At 43.9% G+C, this 25,965-nt stretch overlaps 1 protein-coding gene across 1 annotated transcript in view; it reads right to left on the reverse strand.

Annotated features, from left to right (window-relative positions):
- Nucleotides 1-16,920: 16,920 nt before the first annotated feature.
- MSL1 (MSL complex subunit 1) overlaps nt 16,921-25,965 on the reverse strand; it is a gene marked incomplete at its 5' end in the record, with an annotated part of 28,353 nt that continues 19,308 nt past the window's right edge. Inside the window, 5 exon segments of the mRNA XM_056548763.1 lie at nt 16,921-17,038; nt 21,098-21,170; nt 21,671-21,795; nt 22,177-22,244; nt 23,876-23,940. Of these exon segments, the coding sequence (XP_056404738.1) occupies nt 16,948-17,038; nt 21,098-21,170; nt 21,671-21,795; nt 22,177-22,244; nt 23,876-23,940 (422 nt within the window).

Genomic DNA, 25,965 nt, shown 5'->3' on the forward strand with positions numbered 1-25,965 from the left:
TGTACCCCTGAATATAAATCTGCCACATACTGTACCACTGAATATAATACCGCCACATACTGTAGCCTCTGAATATAATACTACCACCCACTGCGCCCTCTGAATATAATACTTAGAGATGAGCGAACTACAGTAAATTCAACTCGTCACGAACTTCTCGGCTCAGCAGTTGATGACTTATCCTGCATAAATTAGTTCAGCTTTCAGTTGCTCCCGTGGGCTGGAAAAGGTGGATACAGTCCTAGGAGACTCTTTCCTAGGAATGTCTCCACCTTTTCCAGCCCACCGGAGCACCTGAAGGCTGAACTTATTTATGCAGGATAAGTCATCAACTGCCGAGCCGAGAAGTTCGTGACAAATCAAATTTACTGTAAGTTCGCTCATCTCTAATAATACTACCACAAACTGCGCCCTCTGAATATAATACTACCACAAACTGCGCCCTCTGAATATAATACTACCACAAACTGCGCTCTCTGAATATAATACTACCACAAACTGCGCCCTCTGAATATAATACTACCACAAACTGCGCTCTCTGAATATAATACTACCACAAACTGCGCCCTCTGAATATAATGTTGCCATACAGTGCACCCTCTGAATATAATATCACAACCGCAGTAACTGAGCAGCTGAGAAGGCGTGGGACAGAAGGACTAGGCAGAGGCAAGGTCAGACGTAGCAGAAGGTCGGGGCAGGCGGCAAGGTTCGTAGTCAATAACAATAGCAGAAGGTCTGGAACACATGCTTTGGACAATACTAAACGCTTTCTCTGGCACAAGGCAACAAGATCCGGCAAGGAAGTGAGGAGGAAGTGATGTTAAATAGCCAAGGAGCAGGTGTCGGCTAATTCGACTGATTGGACCAGGCACCAATCATTGGTGCACTGGCCCTTTAAATCTTAGAGAGCTGGCGCGCGCGCCAGGACGTGACAGCCGGGGACCAGGACAGGTGAGTGACTTGGGATGCGATTCGCGAGCGGGCGCGTCCCGCTATGCGAATCGCATCCCCGCCGGCAATGTTAGTGCAGCGCTCCCGGCCAGCGGGTCTGACCGGGGCGCTGCAGAGAGAGAAACGCCGCGAGCGCTCCGGGGAGGAGCAGGGACCCGGAGCGCTCGGCGTAACAATTAGGTAGCATAGACTCCCCACATTTGGTAGTAGTTTCCCCACATTAGGCCGCAGGTTCCCTTGCAGGTTCCCCACAATGGGTCAAAGTCTCCCCACATTAGATCGCTGGTTCAACCCCCCCCCCACACACACACAAACACACACACAGTCAGAGAGACACACACTCACAGACAGACACACACACAGAGTCACACACACACAGTCACATACACACAGTCACATACACACAGTCACACACATACACAGTCACACACACAAACATAGATAGAGACAGACAGAGAGACAGACACACACACTCACCCATCCAGCGCAGCGCTCCTTCTCACCGGGCGCCCTGCGAGTGACGTAACTGACGTCCTCCTGCGCGGCCATGCGGTGTGACGTCAGGCCGGCGCAGACGTGGGAGCGGAGGCCGGGCACAGTGCTGGTGAAGGTGAGGGGGGGTGTGATGACGGACGGGCGCACCGCACACACAGCGCAGATGAAGGCAGGGGTGCTGACGGATGGGAGGCCGGTCGGGTACAGATGGGGGGTGTCGGTGTAGCTGGGGATGGGTGCTGCGGAGCATCTTGGTGTCACCCAGTGCGGGCTGCACCCCCCGCACCCGGGTCGCAACGCCACTGTCTGACTCTGATACTAGCCCTCTGGATACCAGCATCATATGTGAACAATGATACCATCCCCATCTCCATTGTTCAGCATGAGTACTCTGTACTGTATACCCATCCCTTTCACTTTTTAATGTATATTTTAATGTGTTTTTTTGTTTAATAAAAATTGACTACTGTTTTGATATATAACATCATATCTGGCCTCATTTGTTCGGTGAATGATCTTTTTATACCTGGGCCGGTAACCATGACAAGGGTGCTTCCTCTACGTCTAAAGGAAAGAAGGTTTCAGCATCATCACAGATGGGGATTCTTTACTGTAAGAGCAGTGAGACTATGGAACTCTCTGCTACGTGATGTTGTGATGTGATGATTGTTTTTTTTTTTTTTTAAATATAATATTACAAGTTATGAATACTAGACTTATAGGTACAGAATGTAGATCCAGGAATTTATTCTGATGGAGTCTGTATGGGGCCATTGACATCTGCCTCATAAGGGTTTAATAAGTGCTAGAAAGAAGGACAACTGATAAATCGGAAACAGGGTCATGGGCACTGAAGACTAAATGATGCCTGTGGGGACTGAAGTCTAGCCCATCTGGTCTAGTTCCAAAAAATATCTACTATAGCATAAATTACTAAAAAAGTTGACTATGTTGACTATGATAGAAAGGTGTCAGAACACACAGCGCATTGATAAGCCAATGGAGGCAGTGTGCTGCTCTTGGAAATGTTTTGGGAACCTTGAATCCTTGTGGATCTTACTTACACATTACCACTTACTTAAAGGGGTTCTCCCATGGAAAACTTTTTTTTTTTAAATCAACTGGTGCCAGAAAGTTAAACAGATTTGTAAATCACTTCTATTAAAAAATCTTAAACCTTCCAGTACTTTTTAGGGGCTGTATACTAAAGAGAAATCCAAAAAAGAAATGCATTTCCTCTGATGTCATGACCACAGTGCTCTCTGCTGACCTCTGCTGTCCATTTTAGGAACTGTCCAGAGCAGGAGAAATTCCCTATAGAAAACATATGCTGCTCTGGACAGTTCCTAAAATGGACAGCAGAGGTCAGCAGAGAGCACTGTGGTCATGACATCAGAGGAAATGCATTTCTTCTTTGGATTTCTCTTTAGTATACAGCCCCTAAAAAGTACTGGAAGGTTTAAGATTTTCTAATAGAAGTCATTTACAAATCTGTTTAACTTTCTGGCACCAGTTGATTTAAAAAAAAAAAAGTTTTCCACGGGAGTACCCCTTTAAAGGATTAAAGGAGGAAAAAATCATCAGCATAGAAGATAAATTTACTGATCAAGCAGAAGAGCTCATCACCAGATTTACCCAAAGAGGTTTACCCTAAAGATCTACTTACGTCATCCCTTGAAAAAGTGTCTCAGATCCCACGTACTGAACTTCTCCACAAAACTTACAAAAAGGCAAAACACAAAAAGACACACCTAAAGAAAAGACATTTGTGTTCTCCTTTCAGTAGTGTTGCTCGCGAATATTCGCAATTCGAATATTATTCGCGAATATCGCATATTCGCGAATATAGCGCTATATATTCGTAATTACGAATATTCGTTTTTTTTTTTCTTTCTTCACAGTACACATCACAGTGATCACCCCTCTCTGCTTCCAGCTTGTGTGGTGTAAAGAAGGTTGTAATACTACTGTGTGAGACTGGCGCGCAAAAATTTGCATATACGAAAATTAGCATATGCTAATTTTCGTATATGCGAATTTTCGCGTATGTTAATTTTGTATATGCTAATTTTCACTTATGTTAATTTTCGCATACGCATATTTTCGCATATGCGAAAATAAAACGCGAATATAATGAATATGCGAATATTCGCAAATATATGATGAATATTCGTCCATATATTCGCGAATTCGAATATGGCCTATGCCGCTCAACACTACCTTTCAGTACAACCCCTTGTCTGAAATAATTAAAAAAACACCTTCTACAAAAACTGGCATATCCTCGAGCGTGATCCTGTACTACATGACACTGCCATCAATAACCCGCTCATCACTTTTAGACGGAGCACCAGCCTAAAAAATGTGCTGGTCTCATCTACATTCTCTTCTAAAGCTCCTACCGAAAACTGGTTAACTAAAAATGAACTCAAAGGCAACTTTAAATGCGGTTCCTGCATTAATTGTCCCCGGATGCTTCAAGGTACTTTCCTAAGGCTTGGTGGCACCAAAATCTATATTAAAGAATTCATCAGCTGTCGCTCTGAATGGGTCATCTATGCCCTCATCTGCCCATAAAAACAAAAAGAGAGCGCTCCATAGCGTAAAACCACCCAGGTGGATATGGCAAAAGGAGTGATTATGCAAGCCTCTTACCCCGGGTGGTTGTGTGGACAAACAACAACGATAAGCGTGAGTGAGCGGTATGGTCCGGTCTGCAGCCTCCCAACCAGGTGAACAGCAACTGGGGATAGACTTCCAAAGAGTGGCGGGTCTCCACGGCGCTGTCCGAGGACGGACACGTCAGGTAAGTAGAAGGTGATCTTATTGGGATAATGCAACGCGTTTCACCGCGCTTGCGCGGTGAAACGCGTTGCATTATCCCAATAAGATCACCTTCTACTTACCTGTCGTGTCCGTCCTTGGTCAGCGCCGTGGAGACCCGCCACTCTTTGGAAGTCTATCCCCAGTTGCTCATCTGCCCATGTAGTTTCTTCTATATCTGCTTCACAAAGCGCTGCCTGTTCTCCAGGTTTAGAGAACACAAGAGATCCCTCAAAACTTGCATCAGATCGTCCAGGCTCATAGATCACATGCGATCCCACCACAATAGCAACCCAGACTGCGTTACCTTCTGCGGACTGGCAAGAATTCTGACTACTAACAACATGAAAGAAGCGATCCTGAGACAGCGTGAAGCTGTATGGATCATGCGCACCGACGCGCTCGGCATCCTTGGACTGAACGACCGAAATGAACTTACGGTGTTCTTGAAGTTCTTTTCTTTACACACGCTGAACAGTGTGTTTTCTGCCGGCTCCCCCTCCCTCCCTTTTGCCCACTCATCTGCAATTTTATTTTTATGTCCTTCGTTTTTCTATTCTTGTGTTGTTCCATTAATCCTAGTTGCATTTTTTTCTTTTCACTTGAGCGCAAAGCTCTCCTCCTCCCTATGACGTCACCTGGATGTGACGACAGGTGAGGCCAGAGGAAGCGGTTTACCCGCGAAACCAGCTGTTTGCCGCCCACCCGCACAGCCTCGGCTGTTGTGCTCCTTGGTTCCCGATCCCACCAGGCCGGCTTGTATTTTTATGAAGATGATGAAATAAAAGTGAAGTTTTACACAGGTGAGTGCAGATGTGAAATTCATTCTTCTGATTCGTTACTTAAAGGATAAGTATCATGAAAAAAAAACTTATCGCCTGTCCGAAGGATAGGGGATACGTTTCAGATCGCGAGGAGTGCTGGGCCCCCCCTCCCCCGATCTCCTGTTTAGAGCCCTGGCTCTCCTATACAGCGGAGCATCACGACCCCCGTCCCCTTTATTTAGTTCTATGGAAGAGCCAAAGATTGGCGAACGCCTCTCCATAGAGTATATGGAGGGGGCATGGCGGTCCACACTTCGGATAGGGGATACGTTTTTTTTCATAATTCTTATCCTTTAAATATTATACAGACCCAAGTCCTCCCCCCTCTTCATAGCAGCAGGATCCCCTAAGGCAGTGTCCTTTTTCACTAGAATAATGCTCCAGCCACACTGCAAACATTGATCTGAAAGGGATCAAAGTGCTGACTTGGCCTCCAAATTCCCCAGATCTAATCCAATCGAGCATCTGTGGGGTAAGATCTAAAGACAAGTAACTCTTCTGCATTGCTTCTTGTACCACTCCACTGAGGTTGTTTTCTGTATGCACGTCTATTACCAACTCTCTCAGGAGGGGTTGAGATGTTTTTTGATGTAGAGAACTGCCGTCATAATGTCTGACTAATTCAAGGAAAAGAGTCCAGTGGAGTGAAGCATAGGAGCACTAGCCTAATAACATGCATCTTGTTGAGATTGGATGAAAGTTGCTTGAGATGAACAGACTTTCCGTCCTTGAGCCACCACCTGACGGAGATGAAGACTTGACAAGACAGGAAGCCCAGTGTTCTTAGCCTGTCCAGGCTGAGACTCCACTTGGCCAGAACTTTTGACTGAAAAGGGTTGAGGTGCCATATAGCCCAAGGGGCCACCTTCATGGTTGCTGACATGAGCCCCAACATCTTCATTGGAGATGAAGAGGGCAGCCCGCCCTTGAAACGCGTTACATGTATTTTAAACAAATAAACCTTGAATATTCATACAATATACCTGTCTCAGGACAGCGCTTTTACCTTCCTCAATCCATGCACAACACTTGTTGAGTAATTTTCCATAAGTGGGCCCCCAGCAAGAACTCCTAAATACTTCACATTAGAGTGCTCTCTCATCTTTTTTAGCCCACATCTTCATGAGAGTCTGGATGAGTACCCGATGAGGTACAGACAGCAACTTTGCTGCTTTCTTGACTTTGATCTTCCTCTCCGGTGTAAGCCGAAGCGATATCTCGATGGAATCGACAATGAAGCCTAAGAATTCACTGGCGTTGATGGGCTCACATTCGACTTTTGAAAATTAAAGGAGTATTCCAGTGCAACGGATGTCTGGGTTGCTGCAGCCGAAATCGCAGTGGTCCCCAGCGGTGAAGGGATAAGATGTCCACGCACAGAGTAAACCTTTAACTTTGCAAGATGGGAAACCCCTTTAATACTGACTGCATCCTGCTTTCAGCTACAGCATATACACCTCAGAAATAAATCAAATGGCTGATCACTGCAAACCACCCTTCCCCCTTCCCCCCCCCCCCCCCCCCCCCCCCCGGCTCATGCTTAGGCTCATAGATAATGGTCCCAAGCAGCAGCAGACCAACCCTTCCCCTCTAAATATCCATAAATGAGTACACCGGTAGAAAACTATTATTATTATTTTTTTTTTTTTATCATCTGGTGCCAGAAAGTTAAACAGATTTGTAAATTACTTCTATTAAAAAATTTTAATCCTTCCAGTCCTTAGTAGCTGCTGTAGGCTACAGAGGAAGTGCTTCTCTTTTTGAATTTCCTTTCTGTCTGACCACAGTGCTCTCTGCTGACACCTCTGTCCGTGTCAGGAACTGTCCAGAGCAAGAGAGGTTTGCTATGGGGAATTGCTCCTACTCTGGACAGTTTCTGACACGGACAGAGGTGTCAGCAGAGAGCACTGTGGTCAGACAGAAAGGAAATTCAAAAAGAAAAGCACTTCCTCTGTAGTATAGAGCAGCTACTAAGGACTGGAAAGATTAAGATTTGTTTAACTTTCTGGCACCAGTTGATAAAAAAAAATAAAAAAAAAATAAATAAATAAAAAAGAAGTTTTTCCGCAGAGTACCCCTTTAAATCATTCTGGGCACCTGAAGACACCTTTAAAAAAAAAAAATATATATATATATATATATATATATATATATATATATATATATAATTTATATTTGTTTTAGGGACATGGCCCTTGTTATAGTTTTGTCACGTGTTAAGTTTACAAAAGATATATAATATACATTTTCTTTTTTTTAAAGATATAGATATTCTAATATATACGGTATATATATATATATTCTAATATATATCTATTTATATATATCTATATATATCTATATATATCTATATATTAGAATATCTATAAAAAAAAAAAATGTATATTATATATCTTTGTAAAACTTAATACATGACAAAACCATAACAAGGGCAATTGGGGAGATTTATCAAAACCTGTCCAGAGGAAAAGTTGCCCATAGCAACCAATCAGATCACTTCTTTCATTTTTGAAAATGCCTCTGAAAAATGAAAGAAGAGATCTGATTGGTTGCTATGGGCAACTCAGCAACTTTTCCTCTGGACAGGTTTTGATAAATCTCCCCCAATGTCCCTAAGGCTGCATCTTGGTTTTACATTACGGGAGTCGGATCCGGCTGGGGGAGGTGCGAACCGTGTGCTCCCGTACCCCAGCCGGACAAGCGCTAAACTCCATTCACTTTAATGAGCCGACAGGAGTCAAACGGTGACTCCAGTTGGCTCCTTTTTGACCCGTATCCAGTTTTGTGACCGGACCTAAAACCGTAGTGACTCTGGTCGACTCATTTTTGACCTGTATCCAGTTTGGTGACCGGACCTAAAACCGTAGTATACTACGGTTTTAGGTCCGGTCACAAAACTGGATACGGGTCAAAAATGAGCCGACCGGAGTCACCGCTTGACTCCAGTCAGCTCATTAAAGTAAATGGATTTCAGCGCTGCTCCGGCTGGGGTACGGGAGAGCCTGGATTGCCCCTCCCCCGGCCGGATCCGGCACCTGTAGTGTAAAACCGAGATGTGAATGCAGCCTAAAACAAATTTTCCAGTTTTATTGTTTAAAAAAAACAAACAAAAAAACAAAGTAAAAGCTCCAAACACAAAGCCATAACCCAACAGGCCTCCTGTAACCATTGCTGCCTGGAAAATACTCCAATTTAATCTCCCCAAGCTTTATTTACAAAGACAAAAAAAAAAAAAAAAAAAAAAGGACAATTTCTCCCGAGACATTACTTTTTAAAAATATTTACACGGAAACAAAATATTTTTACACATTAGAAAAAAAAAAAAATCTGAACTGTGAGAAAGGTGAAGAGTTTGTGAAAATGTAAACAGTTTTTTGCACTGAGGACTGAGTTCAGGCAACACCCCGATATCTTGATCAACGCAACGCAGGCCCCGCTGGCTATGAACGCGCCGTGACGTTTCCTTTCACAGCGCCGAAATCATTCTAGTCTTGCGGATGGGAGGCAGTCATGGCGTCTCTTTCTTAAACAGACACATTTTAGCTTTGAATGAGGTAAAGACTGTTTCAGATCATTTCCCTATTACACATTGAAGACATAAACGTGGACAGCAGATTGTGCCTTCTTTGCTTGTGGGCTAGAGACTTTCTTCTACTGCTGGTAGCCATTTAAAGGGGTACTCCGGTGGAATTTTTTTTTTTTTTTTTTTTTTATCAACTGGTGCCAAAAAGTTAAACAGATTTGTAAATGACTTCTATTAAAACAATCTTAATCCTTCCAGTACTTCTCAGCTGCTGTTACGATACACAGAAAGTTCTTTTCTTTTTGAATTTCCTTTCTGTCTGACCACAGTGCTCTCTGCTGACACCATTGTCCATTTTAGGAACTGTCCAGAGTAGAAGCAAATCCCCATAGCAAATCTATCCTACTCTATACTACAGAGGAAATTCTTTTCTTTTTGAAATTCCTTTCTGTCTGACCACAGTGCTCTCTGCTGACACCTCTGTCCATTTTGAAAAGTGTCCAGAGAAGCATAACTTTGCTATGGGGATTTCTTCTGCTCTGGACAGTTCCTGACATGGACAAACGTGTCAGCAGAGAGCACTGTGGACAGACAGAAAAAATATAAAAAAATAAAAAAAATAAAATAATTTCCTCTGTAGTATTCAGCAGCTGATAAGTACTGGAAGGATTAAGATTATTATTATTTTTTTTTTTTATAGAAGTAATTTACAAATCTGTTTAACTTTCTGGCACCAGTTGAGATATATTATATTATATATATATATATATATATATATATATATATATATATATATATATACACACACACACACATATATATATATAAAAATAAATAAATAAAAAAGTTTTCCACCAGAGTACCCCTTTAAGCATGGAAGCAGCCAATTTGTACTAGCAAGATACAGTGCAAAACCAATTTGCATCTGTAATGTTGGTTTTCCTAGATTCCCCAATCTTAAAGGGGTACTCCGCCCCTAGACATCTTATCCCCTATCCAAAAGGATAAGATGTCTGATCACGTGGGTCCCAGTGGAACGCTGGGTTCAGGCGGCTGGTGTTGTGACATCACAGCCACGCCCCTTGTGCTGTCACACCACGCCCCCTCAACGCAAGTCTACGGGAGGGGCGTGGCGGCCGCCGCCACGCCCCCTCCCGTAGACTTGCATTGAGAGGACGTGGTGTGATGTCACAAGGGGCGTGGCCGTGAACCACTTTAACAGGGATTTCGCTCATTTATTCACTTTATAACGTGTGTCAGGCTTGCAATGACAGGATACAACCAAACTTGAGCGTTATTCTCACCATTGCAGATTTGGTCAGTATTTTGCATCCGCTAAAATCAAGAGTTCATACATAGAAATATTTATTCTATTTTTCTTCCGTTTAGGATCCAGTCCTAGTTTTCGGATTACAAATACTGAAGCAAAGTACTAAGCTAAATCTGCAACGTGTGAACTCGCCCCTTAAAATGTACCTCCCCAGTTTTACAAGTACAGGATCTGCTGCATATTTTGCGCTGCTGATTTTCCTCCCCATTGACTTCTAGGGGGTGGTAAAATCAGCTGCAGAAAATATGCAGCAGATCCTGTACGTGTGACCGTATCCTTAGGCAATTTCGTAAAAAGTAACTATAGTGCAGAATTTAATTTTTTTTTAATTTGGCGCTGGACTGCCTTTACCGAGAGCCTGTTCTCCCTGCCACGTATAACTGCATTGGGAGAGATGGAGCTTCCTGCTCAGTCTCCACAGCATCAATTCTCCAGTGGGAGACCCAGTATAATGGGATTAGAGATGAGCGAACTTACAGTAAATTCGATTCGTCACGAACTTCTCGGCTCGGCGGTTGCTGACTTTTCCTGCATAAATTACTTCAGCTTTCCGGTGCTCCGGTGGGCTGGAAAAGGTGGATACATTCCTAGGAAAGAGTCTCCTAGGACTGTATCCACCTTTTCCAGCCCACGGGAGCACCGGAAAGCTGAACTAATTTATGCAGGAAAAGTCATCAACTGCCGAGCCGAGAAGTTTGTGACGAATCAAATTTACTGTAAGTTCGCTCATCTCTAAATGGGATTCTACAGCGCTGGGCCTCACACTGGAGACTGGTGCTATAGAGAGAGCGGGAAGCTCCATCTCCTAATGCAAAGGTATATGCAGGGAGAGAACAGGCACTTAGTAAAAGGTATTCCAGCACCAAAACAAAACCGCACACAGTGCTGCACTATAGTCCTTGTTCATAAAAGGCGTCCAAGATAGTTTCCCAACCAGGGTGCCTCCAGCTGTTGCAAAACAACAACTCCCAGCATGAGTTGTAGTTTTGCAACAGCTGGAGGCACCCTGGTTGGGAAACACTGGAGGCACCAAAACAAAAAAACGTACACAGTGCTGCACTATAGTCATTGTTCATAACAGGCGTCGAAGACAGTATCCCAACCAGGGTGCCTCCAGCTGTTGCATGCTGGGAGTTTTAGTTTTGCAACAGCTGGAGGCACCCTGGTTGGGAAACATTGGAGGAACCGAAACAAAACCATACACAATAATGCACTATAGTTATTTTTCATAAAAGGCGTCTAAGACTGTTTCCCAACCAGGGTGCCTCCAGCTGTTGCAAAACTACAATTCCCAGCATGCTTCGGCTGTCCGGGCATGCTGGGAGTTGTAGTTTTGCAACAGCTGGAGGCACCCTGGTTGGGAAACACTGCTATAAGATATTCCATTTCTTTGCATATAGGGTGAGCATGCAAAAAGCCCCAACTGGGCTGCACTATAGTCATTGTTCATAAAAGGCGTCTAAGACTGTTTCCCAACCAGGGTGCCTCCAGCTGTTGCAAAACTACAACTCCCAGCATGCCCGGACAGCCTTCGGGAAACACTAAGTACAGAACGGCTGCCTCCGCTACACACTTGTGCACCACATGCAAAGCACTTTTGACTGCAGAAAACCATCCAACTTATTTGACTTGAAATTGCAGGAAACCAAAAAGGTGGAAATGTACGGATTGTGTCAAAGAGATGGGAAATATTTCCTACTATCCTGTACATATAAAAGCATTGGAGACAAGCAGTGAGAACAGAGGCAGGGAGCACAGTGGGGCGGGGAGCTATCCTACAAGGGGACAATAACAGGCTGCAAGGAGCGGAGGAACAGACAAAATGAATACAGCAAACAGTACGGAATTTCCGCCTGCAATTCCGCTTTGAAATTACAGGCAGAAATTCCGCTTACTAAAATGTATAGTGTAGTGAACGGACAGTATAGTTTCCGTTCACAAATTCACACTTCGGAATTCGTGAAGTGGAATTTGTAAAGGGAAAATCCGCTTGGAAATACTATTGGAGACTGTAGTGTCCGGGCGGTCCTAGTGCCGGCTGATTCAGTCGGCGCTGGCCGCACTCGGAATTTTTCTGCCCGGAGATTCCGTAGCGAGAACCTATCCTAATAGGAACACCAATCAGATTCTGGACTGTTTTGGATGAGGAGGAGGAGGAGGATAAAAAGGTTATGCAGACTAGACTAGAAAATTTTAGTAACATAGGGGGACTAGATAGGAGGTCTACAACAATAGAAGTCATTCTGTAAATACTGCAGCTATTTATTATAGGGCAGGGAAAGGGATAAACATTAAGGTGAGACGAGTCAACATGGGAGCAATAGCAGCAGGTTTGTAAAATAAGGAGATTGGAGACCTATTACAGAGCAATCCCATCTTAAAGGGGTACTCCGGTGGAAAACTATATTTAAAAAAAAAAAAAAAAAAAAAAAAAAATGTAAAATCAACTGGTGCCAGAAAGTTAAACAGATTTGTAAATGACTTCTATTTAAAAATCTTAACCCTTCCAGTACTTATCAGCTGCTGTATGCTCCACAGGAAGTTTATTTTTATTTTTTTTCTTCTTCTTCAAATCCCCATAGCAAACCTCTCCTGCTCTGGACAGTTCCTGACATGGACAGAGGTGTCAGCAGAGAGCACTATGGTCAGACAGAAAAGGAAATTCAAAAAGAAAAGAACTTCCTCTGTAGTATGCATCTTTTTGGAACACAGAGCTCTCTGCTGACATATGTCCACAGTGCTCTCTGCTGACATCTCTGTCCAGAGCAGCCTATGTTTGCTATGGGGATTTTCTCCAACTCTGGACAGTTCTTAAAATGGACAGAGATGTCAGCAGAGAGCACTGTGGTCGTGATGTCAGCAGAGAGCTCTGTGTTCCAAAAAGAAAACCATTTCCGTACTGGAAGGATTAAGATTTTTTAAATAGAAGTCATTTACGAATCTGTTTTAACTTTCTGGGTTGATTGAAAGAAAAATGTTTTCCGGTGGAGTACTCCTTTTAAGTAATGGCATATCGCTAAAATATGCCTTCATTTTGTCATCAGTAGGACCTCTCAATACTGGCAGGACAGCGTTTCCCAACCAGTGTGTCTTCAGCTGTTCCAAAACTACAACTCCCAGCATGCCAAAGGCTGTCTGGGCATGCTGAGAGTTGCAGTTTTGCAACAGCTGAAGGCACAGTGGTTGGGAAACACTGGTTTAGGAGTATGAAAGAGGTCATAGCGCTGGTATAATGCTGCATCCCCTTCACTGTTGTTTCTTCTTTCCTTGCACAATGGCCAGGTCCAGCACTGTACAGGGGACATAGAAGGGGACGCAGTGCTGCATCCGCTTCATTCACAAGCAGTGGGGGTCCCAGAGGTCAGACGCTAGAGCAGTGTTTCCCAACAAGGGTGCCTCCAGCTGTTGCAAAACTACAACTCCCAGCATGCCCGGACACCCTGGTTGGGAAACACTGGAGGCACCAGAACAAAACCATACACAGTGCTGCACTATAGTCATTGTTCACAAAAGGCTTCTTAGACTGTTTCCCAACCAGGGTGCCTCCAGCTGTTGTTGCATGCTGGGAGTTGCAGTTATGCAACAGCTGGAGGCACCCTGGTTGGGAAACACTGGAGGCACCAAAACAAAACCGCACACAGTGCTGCACCATAGTTATTGTTCATAAAAGGTGTCTTAGACCGTTTACCAACCAGGGTGCCTCCAGCTGTTGCAAAACTACAACTCCCAGCATGCAACAGCTGGAGGCACCCTGGTTGGGAAACAGTCTTAGACGCCTTTTATGAACAATGACTATAGTGCAGCACTGTGTACGGTTTTGTTTTGGTGCCTCTAGTGTTTCCCAACCAGGGTGTCGGGGCATGCTGAGAGTTGTAGTTTTGCAACAGCTGGAGGCACCCTGGTTGGGAAACACTGCTGTAAGTGATCCCATCCTTTTGCATATAGGGTGAGCATGCAAAAAGCCCCAACTGGGCTGCACTATAGTCATTGTTCATAAAAGGCATCCAAGACTGTTTCCCAACCAGGGTGCCTCCAGCTGTTGCAAAACCCACAACTCCCAGCATGCCCGGACAGCCTTCGGCTGTCCGGGCATGCTGGGAGTTGTAGTTTTGCAACAGCTGGAGGCACCCTGGTTGGGAAAAACTGCTGTAAGTGATCCCATTACTTTGCATATAGGGTGAGCATGGAAAAAGCCCCAACTGGGCTGCACTATAGTCATTGTTCATAAAAGATATGCTGGGAGTTGTATTTTTGCAACAGCTGGAGGCACCCTGGTTGGGAAAAAGTGGAGGCACCAAAACAAAACCGTACACAGTGCTGCACTATAGTTATTGTTCATAAAAGGCGTCAGAATGTTTCTGGGATGCTGGGAGTTGTAGTTTTGCAACAGCTGGAGGCACCCTGGTTGGAAAACACTGCCTTAGAGATATGCCATCACTCTACAAGAAGGGATAAGCCCCTTAATTCACCTATGTATAAGGCATCATTCACACTTCAGTATTTTAACCAAGAGTTTTCATCCATTTGTGTATTTATTTTAAACGGGTATCCGGCCATTGATAAGTCAATATGACATAAAAGGGGGGAGGGATCAGACTTGTGACACTCCCACCAATCGGCTGTTTGAAGGGGCCTGAACTAGGGTACCAATAGTAGCAGCTGCGCAAGATACTGTGGCCTTGTCCCGTTCACGGAACAACGTTGCAGCACTTTGCACCGCGGCTACTAATAGTACACCGTACAGCACGGCAGGTGTGACACACTACTTCTGGTCCGATACCGATGGTCTGCCTTGAAAACGCATTTAAAAAGGGGTATTCCCATCTCGTCTTTTGAACTGGAGGTGGTCAGGAAGCCGAAAACTTGCGGAATAGCACAGTGAGCTACGCTGTATACCTAACTCCTAGAGATACAAAGCGGGTGGGCCTATGCAGTTTGCACAAGTTCCATTACAGTCAAATAGGACTTATGGCTTTTTTTTACGGCTTCGCAACCACCTCCGGCTGCCACAAACAGGCTAAGAAGCCCTAAAGACGAGATAGGAATAGCCCTTTTACGGGTCTATTCACACGTACAGTATTTGATGTCATTCAGTTCACATTGAAATCTGCAGCAGAAAATCCTACGCATCAAATCTGCGCAGAATACTGTACGTGGGAATAGACCCTAAAAGGGGTCTATTTTATTTTATTTATTTTTAAATCAACTGGTGCCAGAAAGTTACAACAGATTTGTAAATTACTTCTATTAAAAAAAAAAAGAAACCTTAATCCTTCCAGTACTTATCAGCTGCTGTTATGATCCACAGTTCTTTTCTTTTTGAATTTCCTTTCTGCCTGACCACAGTGCGCTCTCTCTCTCTGCTGACACCTCTGTCCATTTTAGGAACTGTCCAGAGTAGGAGCAAATCCCCATAGCAAACCTATCCTGCTCTGGACAGTTCCTGATACGGACAGAGGTGTCAGCAGAGAGAGCACTGTGATCAGACAGAAAGGAAATTCAAAAAGAAAAGAACTTCCTGTGGAGTATAACAGTAGATGATAAGTACTGGAAGGATTAAGATGTTTTAATAATTGGAGTAATTTACAAATCTGTTTAACTTTCTGGCCCTAGTTGATAAAAAAAAATTATACATACATATATATATATATATATATATATATATATATATATATATATATATATATATATGTATATGTTTCCAGTGGAGTACCCATTTAAAGTGTACCTGTCGTCAATTTTTTTTGTGTATATATATATATATATATATATATATATATATATATATATATATATATATATATATATATATAAAATGAAGATAATACCATTATATGTATATTTGTAATATACATTGGTTAAAAATTGTGTATATTTTTAGGTGAAAAAAATGCTGTTCCTGCAGCTATTGTCTGTGTGTCTCTATGATGAGTCCAAAAACAGGAAGTGAGGGTAGGACAAGCAGGGATCTGTACAGACTCCTGGCTTGTCAATCATCCTGATGTATGGAGCATGTTATAGAGCCTCAGTGCACACTGTCCTGCTTTTTCTTAGTTCACAGATCCCTGCTTGTCCTCACTGTACAGATCCCTGCTTGTCCCGCCCTCACTTCCTGTATTTGGACTCCTTATAGAGCCACACAGGCAATAGCTGCAGGGACAGCATTTTTTTTACCTAAAAATATACACAATTTTTAACCAATGTATATTACAAATATACATATAATGGTATTATCTACATTATATAAAAAGTTTTTGTTTGATGACAGGTCCACTTTAAGCTAAAGATCAGGAGTGGATCCATTATATTTTGCTGTATTTAGGATCCACTATAGAAAAAACAAAAAAAACAAATGGAAAAATCTAGATCCAGTATTGAAGAGTAATTGTAGCCTTAGTCACAGGTGCAGATCATGTCTATACCCCCCCCCCCCAAAACTCATACCAAGGTTTCACCTAAGTAAATGGGAAGTATTCAATTTGGCATCATGTTAAAGGCAATTGGATTGACTATCGCAGCGTGGAGTCCCTTTTTTTTTTTTGTCCATGGAATTCCTATTGCCAGTCGAAAGAGAGAGCATGTAAACACGTATGGAAATGCCAGGTTGGTTACGCTTGAAATTGAAATGAGGGTGGAAAAAAAAAGAAACGAAGAAATTATGTTCTGCATAAGACCATGCAGGACACAATACAAAGAGCCATGAAGTCTACGAATCCAAAGTAAATGTTGACGGCATGTCTGCTCCATTTCAAAGAAATATTTAGTTTGGTCAAAGACACAATTTAAAAAAAAAAAAAAAAAAAAAAATACATAAAATAATGGACGATCCGATTCTTTGAGGGTGATCGATGTCAGAGCCAGTGGGGTCCGGTACACATCGGAGGCCACGCTTGAGGTTAAAGACAAAGGCAGCATAAACCCCTTGGATTCTGTATACATCAACTTGCAGTGCATTTTATTCAATATGTATAGGTTGTCACAAGACAAGGGTTCCCAACTTATTTACGAGGTGTCCTATGTGGAGTCTGTTTTTTCTGCATTTCAATACGACATCGACTCCGCTCGTCCAGCCAGGGGAGCTCAAAACTCCTGCAGAGAAGAGTAAAACCAAAAAGGTAAAAAAAAAAATATATAAAAAAAATAAAAATTGCATCAAAATACAGACACGCATTAACAGCAACACCCGAATACATATCTATTAGAGATGAGCGAACTTACAGTAAATTCGATTCGTCACAAACTTCTCGGCTCGGCAGTTGATGTCTTATCCTGCATAAATTAGTTCAGCTTTCAGGTGCTGGAAAAGGTGGATACAGTCCTAGGAAAAAGTCTTCTATTCTAGGACTGTATCCAGCTTTTCCAGCCCACCGGAGCACCTGAAAGCTGAACTAATTTATGCAGGAAAAGTCATCAACTGCCGAGCCGAGAAGTTCGTGACGAATCGAATTTACTGTAGGTTCGCTCATCTCTAATATCTATAACTGGAATCGATCAGTATTTCGAGTAGTAGGGTTGGTAAGAGAAAGAGGGGGGGGGGGGGAATGAAAAATAAATAAATAAATAGGAAAAACAGGACTGAATAGTCAGGAATATACAGCTACTGTAAGGTGCCCTACTGCAGCAACATTATTGGAGGTGGCTGCCCAGTTGGGGCTTTTTGCATGCTCACCCTTTATGCAAAGAGATGGAATCACTTACAGCAGTGTTTCCACACCAGGGTGCCTCCAGCTGTTGCAAAACTACAACTCCCAGCATGCCCAGACAGCCTTCGGCTGTCCGGGCATGCTGGGAGTTGAAGTTTTGCAACAGCTGGAGGCACCCTGGTTGGGAAACACTGACTTACAGTTTTCAAATACAGTAGGTCATATGCTGCGTTTCACATCAAGCACAAGTACAGTAAAGCGTTTCATTTTGACCATCTTCAGGCATTGTTTATTGCAGAATACAATCAGACACGAGATTTAAGGGGTATTCCAGGAAAATTTTCTTTTTTTTATATCAACTGGCTCCAGAAAGTTAAACAGATTTGTAAGTTACCTCTATTAAAAAATATTAATCCTTCCAATAATTATCAGCTGCTGAAGTGGAGTTGTTGTTTTCTGTCTGGCAACAGTGCTCTCTGCTGACCTCTCTGCTTGTCTAGGGAACTGCACAGAGTAGAAGAGGTTTGCTATGGGGATTTGCTTCTACTCTGGACAGTTCCCGAGACGGGTGTCATCAGAGAGCACTTAGACAGAAAAGAACAACTCAACTTCAGCAGCTTATAAGTACTGGAAGGATTACGATTTTTTAATAGAATTACAAATCTGTTCAACTTTCTGGAGCCAGTTGATGTATAGAAAAAAAAAAAAAAAAAAAAAGTTTTTCCCTGGATAAGGGTGGGTTCACACCATGTTTTTCAAGTACGTTTCCATTATTGAAAACGTATGGAATCGCATCGAAAACCGTATGCATCCGGTTGCGTACGGTTTGCTTGCAATAAGGTTTTCTCCCGTACTCAAAACCATGGTTGACCACGGTTTTGTCTCATGTTTAAAAACCGCACAGCAACCGCATGTTATTTTTTTTTTTAACATGGGAAACACACATGTATACAGTTCCATATGGGAAACCGTATACGGTTTTAACTTTGCACATGCGCATTTGCATCCTAAAGTCCTCACCCAACACCCCTCCTATTAAAAATGGACAAAATGTTTAAAAAAACGTACGTTTAAAAAAAAAATTTTTTTTTATAAAAACTGATGGAACTGTATGCACTTTTAAAAACAGTATACGGTTTAAAAACGCATATGGTTTACTTTTTCCCATACGGTTCCATCCGTTTTTTTTGCCATATGGTTTTCTTTAGAAAAACAGATTGAAAACAGTATGGCAAAAACCTGATGTGAACCCATCCTAGCCCCTTTAAGAAGGTTTTTGCTTCCACAGGTGGAATAGACTGTTAAAAATCCACTTGCTATGCTTACCAGCAGTATAATCTCAGTGTTATGGACATAAGGGATATTTTTTGCACAGGTGGCACAGACTTTATTATTTGCAGTTTTATGTGTACACTAAGTGCCTGATAAGCTGTGATTGTAGAGATAGATGCCTATTTTTTACATGACCGCAAGGGCCCCTGCGGAGGTAATTTTATTAGGAAATGTTATTCCACTTTCACCATATTTTATTATAAATTAAATGTTACGGTTAGCTGACTCCGTCCATTATTATGACCATCTATCCGCTATATACCGTATATGCTCGAGTATAAGCCGACCCGAATATAAGCCGAGGCCCATAATTTCACCCCAAAAACCCAGGAAAAGTTATTGACTCGACTATAAGCCTAGGATGGGAAATACATCATCCCCCAATTTAATCATCCAGACCCCCGTCATCATCCCCCCCCCCCCCTTCATCATCACTGCCTGTCAATCCCTTCATCAGTGGTCTTCAACCTGCGGACCTCCAGAGGTTGCAAAACTACAACTTCCAGCATGCTCGGACAGCCATCGGCTGTCCGGGCATGCTGGGAGTAGTAGTTTTGAAACCTCTGGCGGTCCGCAGGTTGAAGACCACTGCGGCCTTAGTCATCATCCAGGCCCCCCCCCCCCCCCTTTTGTTTTGTACTCACCTCCCCTCGGCGGGAAGTTAGGGTGAGCTGGTCCGGGCCATCTATGCTGCAGGGACCGTCCGGTGGGGATGGTTAGTCGTTGCGAGCAGTCCATTTTCACCGCGGGGCCCTCTTCTCCGCGCTTCGGGCCTGCCCTGGACTAGTGAAGTTGCCTTGACGACGACACACAGGGATGTTCTTGCGCAACATCTCTGTGCGTCGTCGTCAAGGCAACCTCACTAGTCCGGGGCAGGAGAGGAGAAGAGGGCCCCCCTGGTGAAAATGTACAGCCCGCAACGACTAACCATCCCCACCGGTCGGTCCCTGCAGCATAGATGGCCCGGACCAGCTCACCCTAACTTCCCACCGAAGGGGAGGTGCGTACAAAACAAAAGACGGGGGGGTCTGTATGATGACGAAGGCCGCAGTGGTCTTCAACCTGCGGACCTCCAGAGGTTTCAAAACTACAACACCCAGCATGCTGGGAGTTGTAGTTTTGCAACATCTGGAGGTCCGCAGGTTGAAGACCACTGAGAAGGGATTGACAGGCGGAGAGTTCACTCGAGTATAAGCCAAGGGGGGGCGTTTTCAGCACGAAAAATCGTGCTGAAAAACTCGGCTTATACGGTACTCAAATTTTAGATTGAGTGGGTCACTGAGGACTGCTTTGTGTTACATTTATTGTTTTTACCCATTGTTTATTGCAATTGTTCCCTTATCTGCAAACCTCAACCTATACAGATCTTTACTTTTCCCTTACAAAAAGAAAAGCGACAGGAAAGCCATCTTTGCCAGCCTATACACTTTTACAGGGTAGTAACCATTTTTATGAACTTCTGACAGGTTACAGATTTGTGTGAAGATTTAATCAGAGGGGGTCTGATACCTTCACGGATTGCTAAAACAAAGGAGCAGAAAGACTCAGCTAAGCGCTGTGCCCCTTCACTTTTGCTTGTCCCACTTCAAAGAGTCAAACATGCGGTTTACGGATTCATAAAAAGACTTTCTATGAATCCGCACACCACTCCTGCGGCTGATAAAAGCAAAGCAGAAACAAAAAAGGACAATGCGCACAGCCCCCGCATTTCACCAATTTATAAGGGTATCAGTGCCCAGACCCCAACTGATCAAAACTTCTCATGTGTTAACGGGGTACTCTGTTGCTCAGCGTTTTGAACAAACTGTTCCGAACTCTGGAGCCGGGAGCTCGTGACGTCATAGCCCCGCCCACTCATAATGTCCCGCCCCCTCAATGCAAGCCTATGGGAGGGGGCATGACAACCCCCTCCCATAGACTTGCATTGAGGGGGCGGGGCGTGACATGAGGGGACGAGGCTATGATGTAACGTGGGGGCGGGGCTATGACATCACGAGCTCCCGGCTCCAGCGTTCGGAACAGTTTGTTCAAAACGCTGAGCAGCAGGTCAAGAAATGGTTGTGTTCTAACTTCATAATATACTTTCTGGTTAATGCTTATTCCAAAGCACTGATCTCTGACCACATATGTACAAAAATCAGATCTGTATCCGTACCGTTATATGCATACTTACTGTGGGGTAATTTTCGGCAAGGATCGTCCAAATGCCACAACGGGGAGGTAGGGGGTGATCATCACAGACTCCACTGTGGAGAAGAAAAAGTAGTTACGTTCAGGGTATAACATGGTGAAAATACGGGACATAATAGCACTTTGATACCTTTAAAAGGAGTACTCCGCTGCTCAGTGTTTGGAACCGGGAGATTGTGACGTCATAGCCCCGCCCCCTCAATGCAAGTCTATGGGAGGGGGCGTGTCACGCCCCCTCCCATAGACTTGCATTGAGGGGGCGGGCATGACATCACTAGGGTGCGGGGCTACGAAGTCACAAGCTGCCGACTCCAGCGTTCAGAACAATTTGTTCCAAACGCTGAGCAGCGGAGTACCCCTTTAAGCGAGAGCCACTACACTGGGATCACATGTAGTAGATTTGCAGTGGGGATTTTGCACTGTAAATTAGCAGAAACTTACAGTACAATATAAGTAGATAAAAGTTTTGAACCTATGGGGGATCAGACCCAAAAACTAAGTGTTTCTAAGAAACAAAAAAGCACGTCTAAAGCTCTACCTGCAACGTCCGACTTACCGTCATCAGGTTCAGGAAAAAAGGTGGTGACCTCCGGCTCGCTCTCTTGACTCCCCTTTTTCTTATACATCCTCAGCTGCAATCGCTGCAAGATTCGCTGCTCACGAATTCTCTGAATGTCCCACCTGACGGAAGTGCGCAAGTGTTACAGAAAGTTACCATTAGAGATGAGCGAACTTACAGTAAATTCGATTTGTCACGAACTTCTCGGCTCGCCAGTTGATGACTTTTCCTGCATAAATTAGTTCAGCTATCAAGTGCTCCGGTGGGCTGGAAAAGGTGGATACATTCCTAGGAAAGAGTCTCCTATTCTAGGAATGTATCCACCTTTTCCAGCCCACCGGGAGCACCTGAAGGCTGAACTAATTCATGCAGGATAAGTCCTCAACTGCCGAGCTGGGAAGTTCGTGACGAATCGAATTTACTGTAAGTTAAGTTTGCTCATCTCTAGTTACCATGATGCCTCCGAATTAAACTTTGCATGGGGAAATAAATCTCATACTCACCTTTTTCTCCTTTTTTCATCTAGCTCTAACTTGGCATGTCTCTTCGCAAATACTGCGTCGTCCAGATTCTAGAAAGACAGAGCATAGGATGTGAAGGAGGTTTCTCCAATGTCACGCCCACTCCCATAGACATGAATGGAGGGGGCATGGCGTGACATCACATACTGTTTAGAAGGCCAGCTGCGGCATTGGAGATCACCGGGGGGGGGGGTAAATGGGACTGGATTAGTCAGACATCTTACCCCCATACCCTTTGGATAGGAAATACGATGCCTGTGGGCGAAATACCCCTTTAGCCACATAATATTTGTATAAAGTCTGCAGCATATGTCCACTGCTAATATTGTTGGTTTACCTCTTGATTTAGGAGAACCTTTAGGGTCTATTCACACGTACAGTATCCTGTGCATATTTGATCTGCGGCATAAAATCTGCAGCTTGAAATCCTGCATATTTAAATCTAAAGTAAATAACTAAACACAGCATAAAATCTGCAGCTTCATATCCTGCCCAATAAATATGCGCAGGATACAGTACGTGTGAATACACCCTCAAGGTTGATTATTGTGCCCTTGAGGATGTCCATACGTACAAGCACTTACATTCAGCAGCGCAGAACACACGGCCAGAGAAGGGTCACTGTTATTCGTAAGGTAGAGCTGCAAACGCCCATCTGCTGGTGATTGACAGATTTCTCCCTATAGACCAGTAGTCTTCAACCTGCGGACCTCCAGATGTTGCAAAACTACAACTCCCAGCATGCCCGGACAGCCAACGGCTGTCCGGGCATGCTGGGAGTTGTAGTTTTGCAACATCTGCAGGTCCGCAGGTTGGAGACCACTGGTCTATAGACAATGCCAAGTCGAAATTTGTCAATCTAAAGCGGGTGAGTGGGGGGCCAGCAGCATCTTATGAATAATGGCGACTATTCTCTGGCTGTATGCGGTTGATTTTAAGTGCTTGAAAACTAACGTACATATTTGCATGATAGAGTACCTGTCACCAAGCTAAACTTTTAATATATCGTTCCTTATGTAATTATATGAAACACTTTGCTATTTACTTTCTGGTAGAATGGTCATCCTTTATAGGTCTTTAATGTGATTGAAAAAACGACCACTAGGTGGCTTTGTTCTGTCTTCTGCTGCAAGTCAAACAGTTAGTTTGGTCTCCTCCCGGCCTGGCAGGAGACCAAACTCAGGAAGTGCGTGTGGGGCATGGTGAGGCACAGCTGTCGCAACCTTCAGTGATGTCGCGCTTTTTGGGGAACGCCCACTTTCTCCTGCCGGGAGCTCACACAATGTGAGCAGGGGGAAAGGTATGTTACAGAGCTTTTTAACGCTCGGACATTTTTTTTTTTCAGATCAGACAGGTGGGAGCGAGAGCGCATTGGCTCCCCGGCCACTGGCTGGGAGGCCACTCCTCCCGCACATCGCCGTCGCCTCGGTGCCACCGCTGTCCCTGCACGCCCGCTGCCGGACTCTGCAGTAACTGCAAGTGTAATGAGGGAATGGGGTATGCGGGGCGGGGGGGGGGAGGAGGGAATGGGCTAGTGCCGTAGCGGGGGGAAAGGGGGAAATAGGATGGTGGGAGCTACCCTTTAAAGGAAAACACTGTCGCTATATTATGGGAGGATAACATAACTGAGTTGGCAGGTTCCCTTTATCTTAGAATCTTTTCTACATAATACCGATCTTACCTCTGGTACATCTGATGCATTCAAGTCCTGAAGAGGTTCTATAGGATGCTCTCTCCATGAAGGAACTGGGGAAAATAAAAAGGCCACGATTGAGACATCTGAGCAATACAGATCAGATACATACACAGCGTCCAGAGGGGGCAATTACTAAACCTATACCATTATATTCATTTTACACGATAAGACAACGGTGACTGTAGAAATAGGTACCAGTGGTTCCTCAAGTTACAATATTAATGGGTCCCTAGAAGAACATAATATCTTGAGGAAAAAAAAATTGTAATGGCAACCTAAAATAATTTATTTTTTATTTTTTATATATCATTCTATCTATCTATCTAGGAGAAAAATACTGGAAAAGCAGCACAACCCAGGGGGCAAAATATAAGAGGGTGCAAGCAACTAGTTGTGCCCGGTTGAGAACCCAATCCAGATACAGCAAGGCAAAAATAGTCGCAGCACTCCAAAGTATAGAAAAATAAAAAGTGGCTTTATTCCATTTCACAAATACGGGTGCAACGTTTCAGCTGCCCATATTTTTGCCTTGCTGTATCTATCTATCTATCGATCTATCTGGGACGAGTATTTTCCTCAGGGAGTGGCACCGCTTCCGGTGTAAAACGGAGATTCAAAAAGGCCATTAGCACTCCGCGGGCTTTCTAGGTAAGAAATGCATACTTCTTATCCAGAAAGCCCGCGGAGTGCTAATGGCCTTTTTGAATCTCCATTTTATATTGGAAGCGGTGCCACTCAATGTCATGTCCCTGAGGAAAATACTCGTCCCTTTTAGCTAGTCGCTACAGGTCTCTCATCCTCAGCCAAGCCAGAACACCTTGCTCTGTACTGACGAGGGGCAAGCACCCCGAAACAGCTGTCTGCAGATGGGTCCTCTTCCCTTCTGGGGAGAATTCTGACTTGGCATTAATCCCAATCAGCTTCTGATAGATAGATAGATATATATATATATATATATATATATATATATATATATATATATATATATATATATCTATCTATAAGATTAAAGAAAAATGACAAGATAACCAATACAGTCCTTATATCTAAAAGTAAGAAATAGCTGCTAGAAGCCTTAAATCCCTTTATACATACTGTACAGGACCCTAAAAGATCTCCTGTGCTTTAACTGTTTAAGAGAGATACAAAATGGAGCCGCTCTCACCTGGTGTCCAAAGGAGCAGATATTCCTGGGATAGGTCAGTACCGCACTATACTGTATGGAGGCGCTACTGAAATACAGGGGTTTTATAAGTAAAATGCCCACTCTGATTGGTCAGGCGTTCCAGCCGTTCACAGGAACAAAAGATCCGGACTGCGTCTGGCATTGTATGTCAAATATGGTTTTAGGTTACAATTGTTTTTCCTGGACTACAGTATGCTGAAATTATTGTAACCTGAGGCCATTGTAACTTTAGGGATTACTGTAATGGTATCTAATGCCCATCTGGCTTTTTTTTTTTTTCCCCTTCGTCAGCCACTAGAGGCGCTGTTGTCCTGTAGCAGTTCCTTACCAAACAGCAACAGGGCTGGCATCTTCCATGGAGAGCAGTGTTTCTCAACCAGGGTGCCTCCAGCTGTTGCAAAACTAGATTTCCCAGCATGTCCGGACAGCCTTTGGCTGTCCGGACATGCTGGGAGTTGTAGTTTTTCAACAGCTGGGGGCACACTAGTTGGGAAACACTGCTCTCCATGGAAGATGCCAGCCCTGCTGCTGCTTCATGTAGAGAGATACAAGCATTTAAACGGATCTGTTACATCTCTGCTGATCGCCACTGATCTGCGGGTTCTTGTCTACCTGATCCCTCCCAATATTTACTATAGCAAGCGATTACGGAATCAATAAGCAGGAGATAAGAGAGGCTGAAATTCAGGAGCGGCAGTGGCCATGGCAACAAGAATTCAGCTTTCCTATGCAGCGCCGGAGAGTCGTTTCAATTAACATTAGACAGTGGAGATGCCCATGAAGGGTTAAAGCAGCACCCACCAACATGGATCGGAAGAGAGCCAAGGATTTGCTTTACTCAATAGGTGCTGCTACAGATATCGGTTTAAGAGGGTCATCTAACATCTGC

This window comes from Hyla sarda, chromosome 12 (genome assembly GCF_029499605.1).
Source record: "Hyla sarda isolate aHylSar1 chromosome 12, aHylSar1.hap1, whole genome shotgun sequence".
Classification (NCBI taxonomy): domain Eukaryota; kingdom Metazoa; phylum Chordata; class Amphibia; order Anura; family Hylidae; genus Hyla; species Hyla sarda.